This window comes from Lytechinus variegatus, chromosome 8 (genome assembly GCF_018143015.1).
Source record: "Lytechinus variegatus isolate NC3 chromosome 8, Lvar_3.0, whole genome shotgun sequence".
Classification (NCBI taxonomy): Eukaryota; Metazoa; Echinodermata; class Echinoidea; order Temnopleuroida; family Toxopneustidae; genus Lytechinus; species Lytechinus variegatus.
Genome location: NC_054747.1, coordinates 12,438,940 through 12,453,629, shown reverse-complemented (window position 1 = coordinate 12,453,629; position 14,690 = coordinate 12,438,940). Strand labels below are relative to the sequence as shown.

Genomic DNA, 14,690 nt, shown 5'->3' with positions numbered 1-14,690 from the left:
TTGTGCTTCAGGCAAGGAGGTCCTAATCGTAAAATTCGTAAAAATTCAATATTGTATAATTCAAACAATAAAAAACAAAAAAGAAATAGTGAGTGAGTGACATCATCGACTCTCTCATTTGGATGTAACTGGCTCGTTCATATAACTACATGTATTTTGTTGAAAAATAAGCGAAACTTTGAAATGTCATAACTTTCTTATTTTACATCCGATTTTGATGATATTTTCAGCATTGTGCTTGTCTGATTTTTTTCGATTGATTCAAATCAACATTTTTCTGAGGTGGACTTGACCTTTAAAAATAAAAAGGTATAGGCCGCGGAGGTTTTGAAAGTGGTGGTGGTGGTGGGGGGGGGGGGGTTCTGGCCTTCCAAAAATTAAATCAGGTAGTATTATTTACTTCTTATACGAATTTATCGTGAAATTGGGGGTGGGGCTGAAGCACTCATGCCTCCCCCAATTCCGTCGCCACTGAAGATAACTATACATCAGAAGGAAAAAAAAGTTACATTAAAAAATATAAGACGAATTCTTTATAATCCAATTACATATTAGACCATGATTACATATTATAGAGAAGGTATATATTTTCCCAAGATTTGTTTGAATGGAATAAAAAGTAAAAAATATATATATATATTAAAACAAAAAGATTATATGTTTCGTAAGGGATTGGGGGAGGTATGGGGAAACAACCTTGTCATATGTGAGGGAGCAATTAATCATTGCTCATTTTGCATTTTTTTTCTCTTTCAGCTTTTTTTAATGGGGGATATGAAATTTATGCGCCTTTCTTTTTTATATGGCATTCTGCCCCCCCCCCTCCACTCATGTGTTAATTTCAATTAAATGCTCTGTGTTGTCAATCCGTTTTTTATTTGTTTTTCTCTTCCTTGTCCTTTTTTAGATTATTTTTCACTGAAATAATTACTTCACAATCCTGAAGTCTCCTCATTTTTTCAATCCGTGAACGCAACAATACAAGTCAACCCTATAAGCCCCGCCTACTTCCGATTACAAGCCGATCTCCGGGTGCCTCATTGGTTCGGCTTCCCGTATTTGCCCATCATCGCTCGCGCTGCCCACGGAAATTGACGTCATGACAAAGTTCTCGCCAATCACTGCACGTGCAACTCGAGCCAAGATAAACTAGCAACCACGTATTCATTTCCCGAGACGCGCGCCGCTCTTTTCAATAACTATCTCGTCTGCGATTGTCAAATTCACACATCAGTAACCAATCAATTCGTGGTAATTTCACGTCAGAAATCCGGCATGAATAATAAGATTTGTTTTCAGAAGCGTTTAAAATGTTACCAAGAAGAAGATGGTATATAAATTTCATCTTCGGTCACGATCACCACTTTGAAAGCTCTTTCTGGACTCGTAGCAGGAGGTCTTTGGTTTTAAACGTGTCTCCTACCAGTTTTGTTGAGATTCGAACTAAGGATGACTTTACAAGGTAGGCCTAAAGCTAATTAGTAAATTTTTGAAGTTATTTTTATAATTTTGTTCATTCTATTAATTTTAGTAATTCTGATTTCATCTACGATATCATTTTTACCCATTGCCATTCAATTCTACGTTGAAATTATATTTTATTATAATTATTATCCATACCTAGACTTTTAAATGGATATCTAATTTTACAGTTTTTCATGTCATATGTTCTCTTATATTACAGTCAGAATATATTGTTTCATCGATTTCAATTTTTGAAATTCTTATGTAGCGTTATATTAAGATGTAATTTCTATATAACACAAGGGCATTTAATGCATTTTGAAAAATATTTCCTTACACAATTGCATTGACCGTTGAAAAATAATACTTTTTTTTAAATATCACTAATTCGAAATAAAATTTTAAAGCTCAAAATTACCTTTCGGTAACATAATTTGTAATTGCCATTTTTCTTCTTTTATTTATGTACTTATTCATTTATTTTTCTTGGTGGGAGCACAAAACTAAAACAGCCAAAATCATATTAAGAATAGAAAAAAAAAGCACGATCTTTTTTTCTATATGACTTGTGTTGGAGTATATTTTGTATGACTGTTTTCTAAATCAAAACCGAAATTTGAAATAAACCTAAATAAGAATTGATGAATCAATTCAAATTTGATGGTTAGTAGAGTTATAAACGTTTTCAATTAAATCTAACGTAAAGCCGAATATAATAACAATGTAAAAGATTATTTGGGATCATGCATGCATGGGCGGAAATCTCAGGAGGAAAGGGGGGACGTTCCCCCTACCCAAAAAGAGGGGGTGGGGCACAATATCAAATGTCCCTCTACTATTTTTGGTATCTTATGTAAGATGGAAAGAAATACATCATTCAAAATCGAAATAAAGCATTATTTTGGACGATAGCCCTTTTTTCTTTGCCTACCAAATTTTCCCCATACCTTTTGGGAGAGATTTCCGCCCTTGTTTGGGATCAGTATTCAAGTGTACAACAACATAAATCGTTAAAATTATCTATTTTTTTTTCTATAAGTTTGAACTAAAATAAGGAAATGGCATAATCTGCTATTTCTGACAATGAATATTCAAGGAATATCCAATAAATGGAAATATCAGGTTTAATGATGTTCTCAAACTGCACGCAGTATAAATCAGAATTAAGCAGCATGTATAAATGTTATACATGTATAAATTTGTATACATGTTGGTTATAGACAAAAGGTTGTCCTTTGTGAGGGTTTAAACAAAGTTTTGAAATATAAATATTACTGATTAGTGTTCAACTATTTCGTTTTAAAATTCAAACTGTACCTGATCAGTCCAAATGCGTATGAAATAAAACAAATGTGCGAGGCGCTTTTTGCTTGTAGTTCTCCCCCTCCCCCCCACTTACAGGTCTAAAATGCAGTATGACCTCAATAAAAACGAAATAGCTAGATACATAAGTGGACTCCTTAAAAAACATGATTTTCATAATTATTCCTATACTTCCATTTTTTTTCCAGGGAGTCTTCCTCCATACGGCACGTTCCTGCCAGCAGAACCTGGTCGTCTGACTACGGAGGATCTCCGGCGTGGTGTGGTCGGTATGCTCCCGTGTACTTCACGGGCATGCGACCTGACCCACCCACTCCTGACTATTCCTCAAGGGTATTCGGGCAAACTATTCGGTAAGTCTGGCGATGATGATATCATTCAATTTTTCGTTCCATGTTAGGAGCAAAACAAAATTCATTACAAAATATTGTTAGTCATTGGCGGCTTATTATTAAAAAAAAATTCAGTAAATTTAAATTTTGTTCAGGGCCAGATCCAAGATTTACCAAAGGGGGGGGGGGGGCACATTTTACGGAGGAAAATTTCGACATGAAAAAAAAAATTCAACCAAATATTAAGGATATTTCGTACCCGGAAAATTGGACAAGCAAAATAAAAAATAAATAAATGGGTCTTCAATTTAAAAAAGGAGACACTTCTCTGTTTTAATTCTAATTTTGCTTCTCAAAGGGGGGGGGGGGCGGGGGACCGCCAGTGATTTTGCTTACAATATAGATTGAGCAATTAAGTAATCATCTACTTGAAATAAATTGATAAATCATCCTTCCTATCTAATAAAATCATTATTTCTATTCCTCTTACCCTTTTTTAATATTCTCTTCGAGAATGTCGCGCGTGATGAAAAACAAAAACACGTGTTCAGATTCAAAAAAGATAATCCGAGTGATTTCAGCACTCATTTTATTTATCAAGTAATACAGTAAAATACAGGTATAGCGCCACTAGCATACATATATACTGCCCCCCCTGACGAGTCACAACCCATGCAAAGGACGTATCCCTGCCCCCACCCCCTGACGAGCTTGAAAACCTTTTTTGCCCTCTCCTGACGAGCTTGAATATCTTTTCTTGCCCCCCCCCCCTGACGAGCTTGAAGACCTTTTTCTGTTTTTTGCTTGTCATTATTTCGGCGGGCGGTTTTGCCCCCCCCCCGTGGAAAATCCTAGGTACGCTACTGTATAGCGCCTGTGGAATTATCATAAAAGTTCATAGTTCATCTAAAAAGATTTTACGGTTTACTTGACATGACTTCAGTTTAAAATCTAACAAATTCTGGTTCGTGGTTTAATTTTGAAAAGTTTAAAAATCTAAAATATGCTTATTGTACCAAATTGTATTCTTTCACAGAGAGCCCGAAAGCAATTGCCCAAGTGTATGTCAGTTTAATAAAATTACAAGTAAAAAAGTCATTTTTCTTGGTAAAACTAATTATCCATGAATTAGAATAAGTTTATCCTGTCACCTGAAAACAATTGCCTTCCAAAGCATAATATTGTTATAGTACGAGCGAGCTTAGCGATTTTTATTTTTACTTTATTTGATTATTTTTTTTATTATTTATTATTATTATTATTATTTTTTTTGGGGGGGGGGCCGTAAAAGAAATGTTCATTGACCAAATACCCACATCTTATGTCAAATCAAATACTTTCATTTGCAATCTTCCTATTGTAATTTCAAGCCAATACCAGCATTTTCATGCACTGTTAGAAAAAATAAAAGAAGTTCCTGCAGCAGAGTCTCGAGAACACCTGTAATCTTACCGAATTGCGTAATCTTACAGGAAATTGGTATTTGATGTATGGAATCTTACAAATTTCCTTGAATAAAACACCCTTTTCCCCTTTTTAAACAGACCTGTTCTGTTAAATAGCAGAAAAATTCTTGTTTTATGAATTTACAGAATGATTATTACGCAATTCGGTAAGATTACAGGTGTTCTCGAGACTCTGCTGCAGGAACTTCTTTTATTTTTTCTAACAGTGTGGGGAGTACCATTTTAGGTCCTTATCCCTAAAAATAAACTTGGGACGTGTTTTCCTTTCCACTGAATTGACGCCCATTGGCCGATTTGTACAAAAAATATCATATCCAGTTTTTAATAGATTTTGTAAATTTTTCGCTTACTCGCTTTGCTTTCCTACATTTTTGTGCAAGTGTAATATTGGTGGTGCAAGTAGCGAACCATTCGCTCGGGAGAAAAGATTCCTCTTGATACCCTCTGATACTTGAATAACTTCGCCCATTTATGGCCGTACGCATCGGGCGAGGGGGCAGGTGCCCAACACCCCCAGGAATTTTGAAAAATTACATTTTTACTGAATTTTTTCCCAAAATTCACTAAAATTGTGCAAAAAATCCTTTAAATTCACTTTAAGAAATGCAAAAGAGCTCGAATGAAAACTTTGGTCGCTTCGCTCCCTCACTTTTTATTTTTTTTCGAAAGAGATAATGCATTCGGCCCCCAAGCAAAAAAAAAATCTGCGTACGGACATGGGCCCATTTCCATATCCAAACTCACCCCTCCTCCAAATTCATCCTATTTTGTCACTGATCACCAAATAATTATTAATGATTAATAATTATTTTCTCACTTTCATCACACATCCCAGGCCGGCTTTACGAGCCCTCGCCTTCCCGTACCGGGGCGATAGGGGGCAGCAAACCAAAAGTAGCCACTCCAGCCGTCGTGGAGAAGATCGAGAGTTATAAACATGACAACCCAACAATCTTCGCATGGGAAATCAGAGATAAACTCGTGGCAGATGGTAAAATGATGGAATATTATTGTTGTTTTTGTAGACACTCTTTTAAACTGATTGGCTAAAATGGTAAATGTGTTCGTTAATATGCGTCTGACCAAAATTAATATTTGTATAAATTTGTTTGAAATATTACTTGATCGTCGTAATGATCAAAATGTATTATTAATAATGATTTTCTAGCGCACTTTCTTAATTAGATGCCCAAGGCGCTCCAGAGCAAATAAGATAAGAAAAATACGCAGGTTAGAAATTTGATAATAAATACATAAATGGTTGTCTTCAAATTTAGCCCGTTGAATAATACATATAATTTTTCACTCCTTTGGTTCGACATAATACCCTCTTGTCACTAATCCATTTAAAGAGTACATAATAATGCAAAAATAAAGTATTTATCCATACCTTTAGTTTCAATGCACAGCTATTTATTTCTAATTTTTGGTTGTTTCGTTGAACAAAAATTATTTCATGGATTTATGATTTGGGGAATCTTTTAATTATAATGATCAACGCATTGCATTAAAAAAAAAAGGGTTTTTTCAAGCATATCTGAATGTGCATTACGGCATTCCGATGCTGAATCTCATATTTTATACATGTATTGCAACATTTTTAGTGTCACACACGAATAAATAACCATTGGCGAATTCGGGACTTTTGATATACAGTACATTAATAAATAATTAATCAAAATAATTATTGTTAAATTATATGTATTAAGCTATGGGATTAAAGGTCTATTCCCTCTTTGGAAATGAGTAGAGAGTCCCTATTATTCAAATCGGTGAAATTGCCAATTCGTCTATTGCCAACTCGTCCACTCCCCACATGGTCTTCTGTCATTTAGTATAGTGTCATTCCGTCCATCAACACTTCGTCTAACAACCATTTGGTCCTATAACATTTGGTGCAATTATCACTTCGTCTAATCACAAGTTTGTCTATGAACATTTCGTCTCATAACCAGTTGGTCTAATATCTATTTCATTTTCATTAATGTTGCCCAATTAACACTTAGTCCAGTTGGTGTATGGACCAACTGGTTTATTAGACGAAAAGGTGAGTGAACGATATGGCAGTTAGACCATGGGCCCGTTGCATAAAACTTTTTACCTGAGAAAACTCACGGGTTGTTTTTACCGGAGTTTTTGTCCTGTGTTAAAGTCAATGGCAGAAATCAGACTAACCTTAGTTTTCAGTTTTTACCGGAGTTTTCTCAGGTAAAAAGTTTTATGCAACAGGCCCCATATGGAAAGTGGACAAAGTGATGGTAGACCAAATGATAGCAGACGACATGGCAATTGAACGACTTGAAAATAAACCTTCAAATCGACGCTTCGATGAATGAATGGTGCCGTACTATATTATAGCAAACAAATATGACAATACTATATTCATGATAATTATTATGGAGTGGACGTTTTAAGACTGAAAGTTTTTTCCGTTCTTTTGTTTATATTTTTGTTTGTTTGTAGTTGTCATTATTGATTTTTTCCGTTCAATTAAATAAATAATCTGACAAGATATTACAAAAAATAACATTATAAGTAAATTGCAGCGAAACAGATATACTGCCGATCATTCTTTGATGGCAACGGGTTAAAAACAAAACAAAAACTCGAATATTTCTTCCGCGCCTGCATGAACAAAGTAGTACTCTAAATTAATTTCCAACGAATTCTTTTTTCAATCGTACTTTTAAATCATGCTTAAAGGGGAAGTTCACCCTGACAAAAACTTTATTGTAAAAATAGCAGAAAAATAATCAAAAATATTGCCGAAGGTTTGAGAAAAATTCATCAAATAATTAAAAAGTTATTAGAATTTCAATTATTTGATTTGTGACGTCATATGCGAGCAGCATTCCTACATAGCGAATGGTAAAAAATCAATGAAATGTCATTTTCTCAGAAAATTGAAAATGGTTTTCACTGTTCCTTTTGTATATATCAATAGAAAAATCATTTCACACCCGATCATGAATAGAAATCAAAATTAAGTCATCAGGAACCATGCAAAATTTGAAATTCATGCATTTTATATTACATAACACATGGGGCAGCTTTGAACTCAAATAACTTTCTTACTCTTTAACGGATTTTCCTCAAACCTTCACCAATATTGTTAACTATTTTTTCTGCTATTTTTGCAACAAAGTTTTCTTCAGGGTGAACTTCCCTTTAATGTCGGTGATTAAATTACGTACTGTCGTTTGTATGTAGACTTTTCTCTTTACCACGAGTAATATTGTTATTTTTTCCTCTATTTTTTAAAGGAGTTTGTACAACATCGACCGTACCGAGTGTGAGTTCCATCAACCGGATATTACGTAATAGGGCAGCGGAGCGAGCTGCAGCGGAGTACGCACGCGCAACGGAACAGGCTTATCTCCGCGCGTATCCAGAGTTATGGTCCGGTTGCCATGGATCTCAAGTAAGTGAGCTTTGACACTTTTCATCGTTATTATTTTATTTTTCCAATGGATCCTACTTTAAAATTGCCTAATTACTTTGTGAGTGTTGTTCTTATAGTTATTCATACAATTCCGATTACCCATTAGCATACATAAATTATTGTAAGCATAAATGGATATTACTAGAGTCAGCTCTTATCATTTTCTGAGATAATCATCAAATGTGTGCTTAAAATAAGTAATCAGAAAAAATATACCAGTATATATCATATTTAGTAATATGTATACAACTTGATAAAAATATGAATTTGATTTATCTTTAAAGGTCAAGTCCACCTCAAAAAAATGTTGATTTGAATCAATAGAGAAATCAGGCAAGCGCAATGCCGAAGATTTCATCAAAATCGGATGTAAAACAAACAAAATAGTTAATAAATTATGAACGAGCCAGTTACCATGGTTACATCCAAATGAGAGAGTCGATGATGTCACTCACTCACTATTTCTTTTGTTTTTTATTGTTCGAATTATACAATATTTCAATTTTCACGAATTTTATGATTAGGACCTCCTTGCCTAAAGCACAAAATGTTAAAATAATGTAATTCCACGTGTTCAGGGAGGAATGAAACTTCATTTCACATGACAATGGCGAGAAAATCAAAATATTTCATATTTCAAACAATAAAAAAACAAAAGAAATAGTGAGTGAGTGACATCATCGACTCTCTCATTTGGATGTAACTGGCTCGTTCATATAATTGTTTTGTGAAATAATGCGAAACTTTAAAATGTCATAACTTTCTTATCTTACATCCGATTTTGATGAAATTTTCAGTGTTATGCTTGTTGATTTTTCTCTATTGATTCAAATCAAGTTTTTGGTGGGGTGGACTTGTCCTTTAAGTTTTAATCACAAGATCTAAAATCGCGTGATAGTGGTTCAGCGTAACCAAGGAACTGTAGAGATAACTTATAGATATGTAAAAAAGGTGTTGTGAATTAATTGAATAATGAAAAGCCTCTAGCTGATTGTATGAATCTCTTTCTTTTCGTTATTAAACAGCTTTTCAATCCCATGTCCATGGCTCGTGCTCTGAGAGCAGATAAAATGAAAAGGACGCCATCTACGTCAGAAAGCAGTCATTCCCATTCTGGAATGTCCGGTCAGACAGGATGTTGTTCTGCGTCTCCTCCTCCTTCTATCGATGACAATTTCAGATCGAAGGAAGCAGGTTAGGATTGATGATGATAATGATGATGATGATAACTGATGATGATGACGATGATGGTTAAGATAATTATTATGGTGATGACATGATAATGGCGATACTGCCGCTGATGATGATGATAATGATGATGAAGATGATGATCATGGTAATGATGATGGCAATGATCAAAATGATCGGGATGATGAGGATGATGATGATGATGATGAATGATGAATGATGATGATGATAATGATAAATGATGGTGGTGATAATAACTTTGATAATGATGATGATGGTGATAATGACTTTGATGATGATGACGAAGATAATGATGATGATGATTATAATAATGTTGGTGATAATGACTTCGATGATGATGATGATGATAATGATGGTGGTGATGATATTTACCACACAGAAAATTTCATGCATAATATCATAACCGAATAAAAGTGGATGAGTCGGCTATTAATGGTTTAGTTTTTAATTTCCCAATTTTGGGCTTACCATCTTACTTCATTGTTATTTTCATCAGAAACATTACCGCCAAATACCGAATCAAGAGAGCCGAGCCAAAACGTGATCCATGATGAGAAGATTGACGATTCCACATCCGACGTCGCATTCGTTCCATCATCTTCATCTTCACACCTTCCTTCATCGTCGTCGCTTGACCCGTCATCTTCGCCTTCATCGTCGTCTTCGTTCTCGATGGATGATTTCGTCAATATGAGCCTCCTTGATTGTCACAATGCAGCTGCTTCAGCAGCGGCTACTGAGGTAGGTGTGAAGTCTAAATCCCATTAATCATATCCCTTTATGAGTAATCCAAATTTGATTTCTATCCCACTTAATCTAATTCCCAGTTGGTATAATCCCACTTAATCTACACACCAAAAACTGTGGTGTTAACCGGTGTACATTGAGAAGCACACCAGTTATTTTACACCGGTGTTAAGTGGTGTTAGTTTTACAACTATAGGTGTTATTACAACACCTTTGGTTGTTACATTTACACTTTTTGGTGTTATGCTCAATCTTTAGGGTGTAATTTTAACACCTCAGGGTGTGGTCCTCTATTAACACCAGTTGGTTTTAGTTTTAACACCACAGTGTTTACAGTGTAATAATTCCCTAATCACACATTTTCAGCTTCTTTCAACTTCTTGTTAAACAAAGCCCTGTCCTGCCAATGCCTATACTCTTGGAGTAGGCAATGGCCACAAGAGCCAATAAAATTTGTAACTCGACGAAATGTGAATCTTGAAGCCATTCTTGAGAAATATTCTCCAATAAAATGTTGGAAAGAAACCTAAACGTCACGATTCCTTCAAGATAAAACTGTATCTGATTCATTATTTTTTTTTTTTTTTTCGAATGCAGATGTCAATGGCTGCTGCGGCGGCTTCGGCAGAACGCAAGAAACTTAGACGCAGCCGCACGACGTTTACGCAAAATCAACTGGCCGTGTTGGAGAGCGAGTTCGAAAAGACACACTACCCCTGCGTGAATACGAGAGAGGAGCTGGCGTCCAAGACTAGCCTCTCGGAAGCCAGGGTACAGGTGAAAGCCTGTTTGGGGCTCTTCTCTTACTTTTTACCCCCTCTGGAATTTTTATCAGGACGATCTAGAACTCTCCTGAAATATCGCAAAGTAACTGATATTCAACATTTATTTTGAGGAAAACAAACCAGATTAACGATTCCGTGAATGCCAACATTAACATCAACATTTCATTTCGCTTTAAACTGCCAAAGACCTGCCCTGCTCTAGAGTAAAACATCTCCGTCACATGAATACAATAGTTATATCATTTATATACAATACACTAGACCACTATCCCCCTCAAAAATCGGATTCATCACACAAATAAGTGAAATCCGATACATAAAACCAAATACAGTATGTTAAAGTGACGGTACCACCCGAACAATGGATTAAAACTATACATGTTTTTGCTTATTTTATCAACGAGAGATATTTGTTGTATACCCGCCTTTAATTTGCCATTGTTATCTTCGTTTCTTTTCATTCTTGCAAATGATTTTCTGTTCCTTCAATTGTTTCAAAGCAGATATGGTAAAATATGCATTATTCCTTTATTTTCGTGGTCAAAAGCCAGTATACCATGTATGTGCACAATGGAGTGAGATCTAAAGTCTTTACCTATCCTTCATATCCGGGGGGGGGGGGCACTCGACCAAAAAAGTGGTGGGGGTGTGCCGCGGGCGAGACAAAAAACGGGGGCCTTGGAGCGGGCTTATTGTAAAAAGGAGGGTCCTCGGAACGGGCATCGGAACGACAAATGTTTGTGAAAACGGGGGTCCTTGGAACGGATCGCCAGCGTGTGAGCGCGTATGCATCCCTACGGAACGGTCATGCGTGCATGATGCAGCTAGCGCGGCCTCCGCTGGGGGATCTCCGCGGCCGCTTTTCACCAAAATTGCAGCTCATTCAATGCGATCGGAGCGGCGTATAACGAAACATATGCGATGCTCTGGAGCAGACTTCTCTTTACTCGATAAGAAGAAAATGCTATGCCTTGGAGCGGCTTTCTTTGTTCTTTTTCTCAACAAGGCAAAAATGCTATGCCTTGGAACGGAAATTTGAGTGTGAAAATGGGGGTCCCCTCCGCGGCACATACCCACTATGCATTATATACTGAGTGCCCCCCCCCCGGGCTTCATATCAAGTTAGTTCTATTTTACTTCGTTCACTATTTGCAGGTTTGGTTCTCGAACCGCCGTGCAAAATGGCGCCGTCACAAGAAAGTGCCCTCTACGGCCATCCCTCACCAGGTCTCCCTCGCACATCCCAGCCTTCGGATGCCACTGTCTTCATCGTCACCATCGGTGGCAGCGGTGGGATTGATATCCCATCCCTACTACCAATTCTACACCGCCCTCCAGCAACCAGAATCTTTCAGGCCTATCGAGCTCGGAGGTTCCAAACTGCTCAAGTCTTCCCGCGTGACGTCAGCCTTCCAACCTGTGACGTCAGATCTTATTCACAGTCTCCCTCATCCTCCTAAACTCTGATCTTCCAGTAAAAGGATGAAAGTAAAAAGGAACAATTCTCTTCATATCTCTCATGCGGTACTAAGTGCTGCCGCATTCAGAATTGAGGCACATACCTAATAATGAAGTCTTGTAAGTAAGTCTTGTTGAAATGCTCCACAGGGAGTGGAGAAAGTTTATACATTGTGCATAGAATCTCGGGATGATTATAATGTCTGTAAAGCGCTTATTATTAAATTTGAGAGGTCGTTTCCGATGTAAAAAGCGCAATATAAAAGCGGATTGTTGTTAATACTATGAAAGTGCAATTAATACATATTTTTTGTAAATAGTTTGAAACTGTGAGTCGCCGAGAGTCAGGCCTATAAGGTGAAGGTGTTTTATTTCAGGCCTAAATTATGAAGACAATTTTTCAAAGAATTTTCAATGTGCAAATAATGAAGAAAGCATGACTATAGAATCGCATGTACAGGTGACAGTAATTGGCGAAGGGGAGAAATCTCCGAACTTTGAACCACAACTTCCCAGGTTCAATGTACGATGGTAACACTCATATCCTTTGACAGGGCGTTTATCTTCAATTGCCACTCTCCACCCAAGTATAGGAAATGGGTACCTCGTAGGGAATTCCTCGACTCTCATATAACGTCTGATCAGGGTATGTGATTAAGCCGACGTAATAGTGACACCGTATCATTTGTGTTTGAAACCATGGTTTCGTATATTTTACACTTTTGAATGTTCTTCATTATTTCCAAAGGAAGCTATGATAGGCCTGCTGGGAGTGCTTCAGCACCCCAAGATTTTTCTGGGGGCGCTGCACCCCCTGGAATTCTGGTAGATGTGACAAAATGGAGAAATATTATAAAAATGACCTACAATTTGTATAGAAACCCATTTTTTATTTGCTTGTCAAATTTCTTGGGACCAAATTGACATTCATTTTTTTAAAGTGACACCTCTTTTATTATTATTTTTTTTTGGGGGGGGGGTGTAAATTTACATCAGCACCCCCTGTACAAAACGAAATCGTTCCCAGTGCCCTGTTCTTCATGACAGACATTTAAAAGCAGTTGTGTATAGAAACAGGCAAGAAATTTGGCGAAATGCATTCAAACCTTATGCATTCCATCTATCTTTAAGTCTCCATAATGTTTTTGGATTTATTTATATTTCAATACATGAACGTATACATATAAATGAAAATCAGTCTGATAAGATATCCCAGAGAAGGTATATTGATGTTTGTGCAATTGGGAAAGGATGTAAAATAGACTTATGGGTACATTTTTAAAAGTAACATTGATGATCGTGTAAAAGCCATTTATGTGTACGTCGACAGCAAGTTCATACCAAGTGTTATTCCATTAATAAATTGTCTTGTATATTTAGAAATGATTCCATCTGTACTGCATGAGTTCATCGCGAAGTGTGTAACATTATTTTGGTTATTTTATATTTTATTGAACTCAATAGCTTTAGATTGATGCTATACAATATACATTAAGACAGGGATTTAAAATAAATTCTAATCGAGTGTGCTGGGTTATCAGGCAATCTTTTGATTAAAATTGAAATACTAAAGATATTTCATTCTCAAGTAATTGCAATTCAAATCTCATCGATTTGAATTTAAAACGACCAGAGTACGATCTCTCATAGACCATAGTCGACCAGGATTTATTTTGAATCCGTGTAATCTTGAATAGCACTATCAGAAGCGCAGATGTGGAGAGTGAAAGGGGGGGGTTAAACAAGAAATAGAGAGAGAGAAGGAGAAAGAGAAGCGAAGAGAAGGAGAGGGGGGAGATACGAGAGACAGAGAGAAAAAAGGGATAGACAAGATATAGGGGAGAAAGAAAGGGGGGGGGGGTTCAGCATCCCAAAAGAGAATGGATGAAACTCATAAATTAAAAAAATATTTTAGCCTATATTCCCGCCCATCAATAGATACATACACATACACACACAAAGGCAAGTATATGAACTGGAAAGCAAAATAATGTTCAGTCAAACAGTGTATAGATATATGAAATATAAAATGATAAATGGGGAAAAGAAAGAGAAATAAGGTCACAACGTACAGGAATACATAATTGACCAATGGAAGAGGGAGAAAATACAGCCAAGGAGAGAAGATTAAAAGGAAAGAAAAAAATATGAATACTGAGAAGCAAGGATAAACTTGAATTGATTCTTAAATTTAGTTAATTTGAAGAAAACAAAAATAAACAAATGAAAGAATAGGTAAAACGCGAGTTGAAATAAGGCGATATGAAAATAAGTCTTATTGTTATAAAAACGACTAAAAGAGGGAAAACAGCAAAACATATGGAATAAGCGACTATAAAAGGAAAAAAAAATGGAAATGGAAAATGAGCGAAGAAGTCTCAATAGAATTATTTAGGACAGAGAGCAATAAACTTCATTTTATACCGATCAATAAATTGGAGGTACAGTGTAAAGAGACAACTTA

At 36.2% G+C, this 14,690-nt stretch overlaps 1 protein-coding gene across 1 annotated transcript; it reads left to right on the top strand.

Moving 5' to 3' along the window:
- Nucleotides 1-2,968: 2,968 nt before the first annotated feature.
- LOC121420659 (paired box protein Pax-6-like) lies at nt 2,969-12,235 on the top strand (the record flags this gene model as incomplete). The annotated part of the gene is made up of 7 exons (XM_041615323.1): nt 2,969-3,140; nt 5,421-5,576; nt 7,849-8,006; nt 9,053-9,221; nt 9,733-9,977; nt 10,581-10,754; nt 11,924-12,235. Coding segments are annotated over 7 exons (1,386 nt in total), but the record flags the coding sequence as incomplete, so codon positions are not given.
- Nucleotides 12,236-14,690: the final 2,455 nt, after the last annotated feature.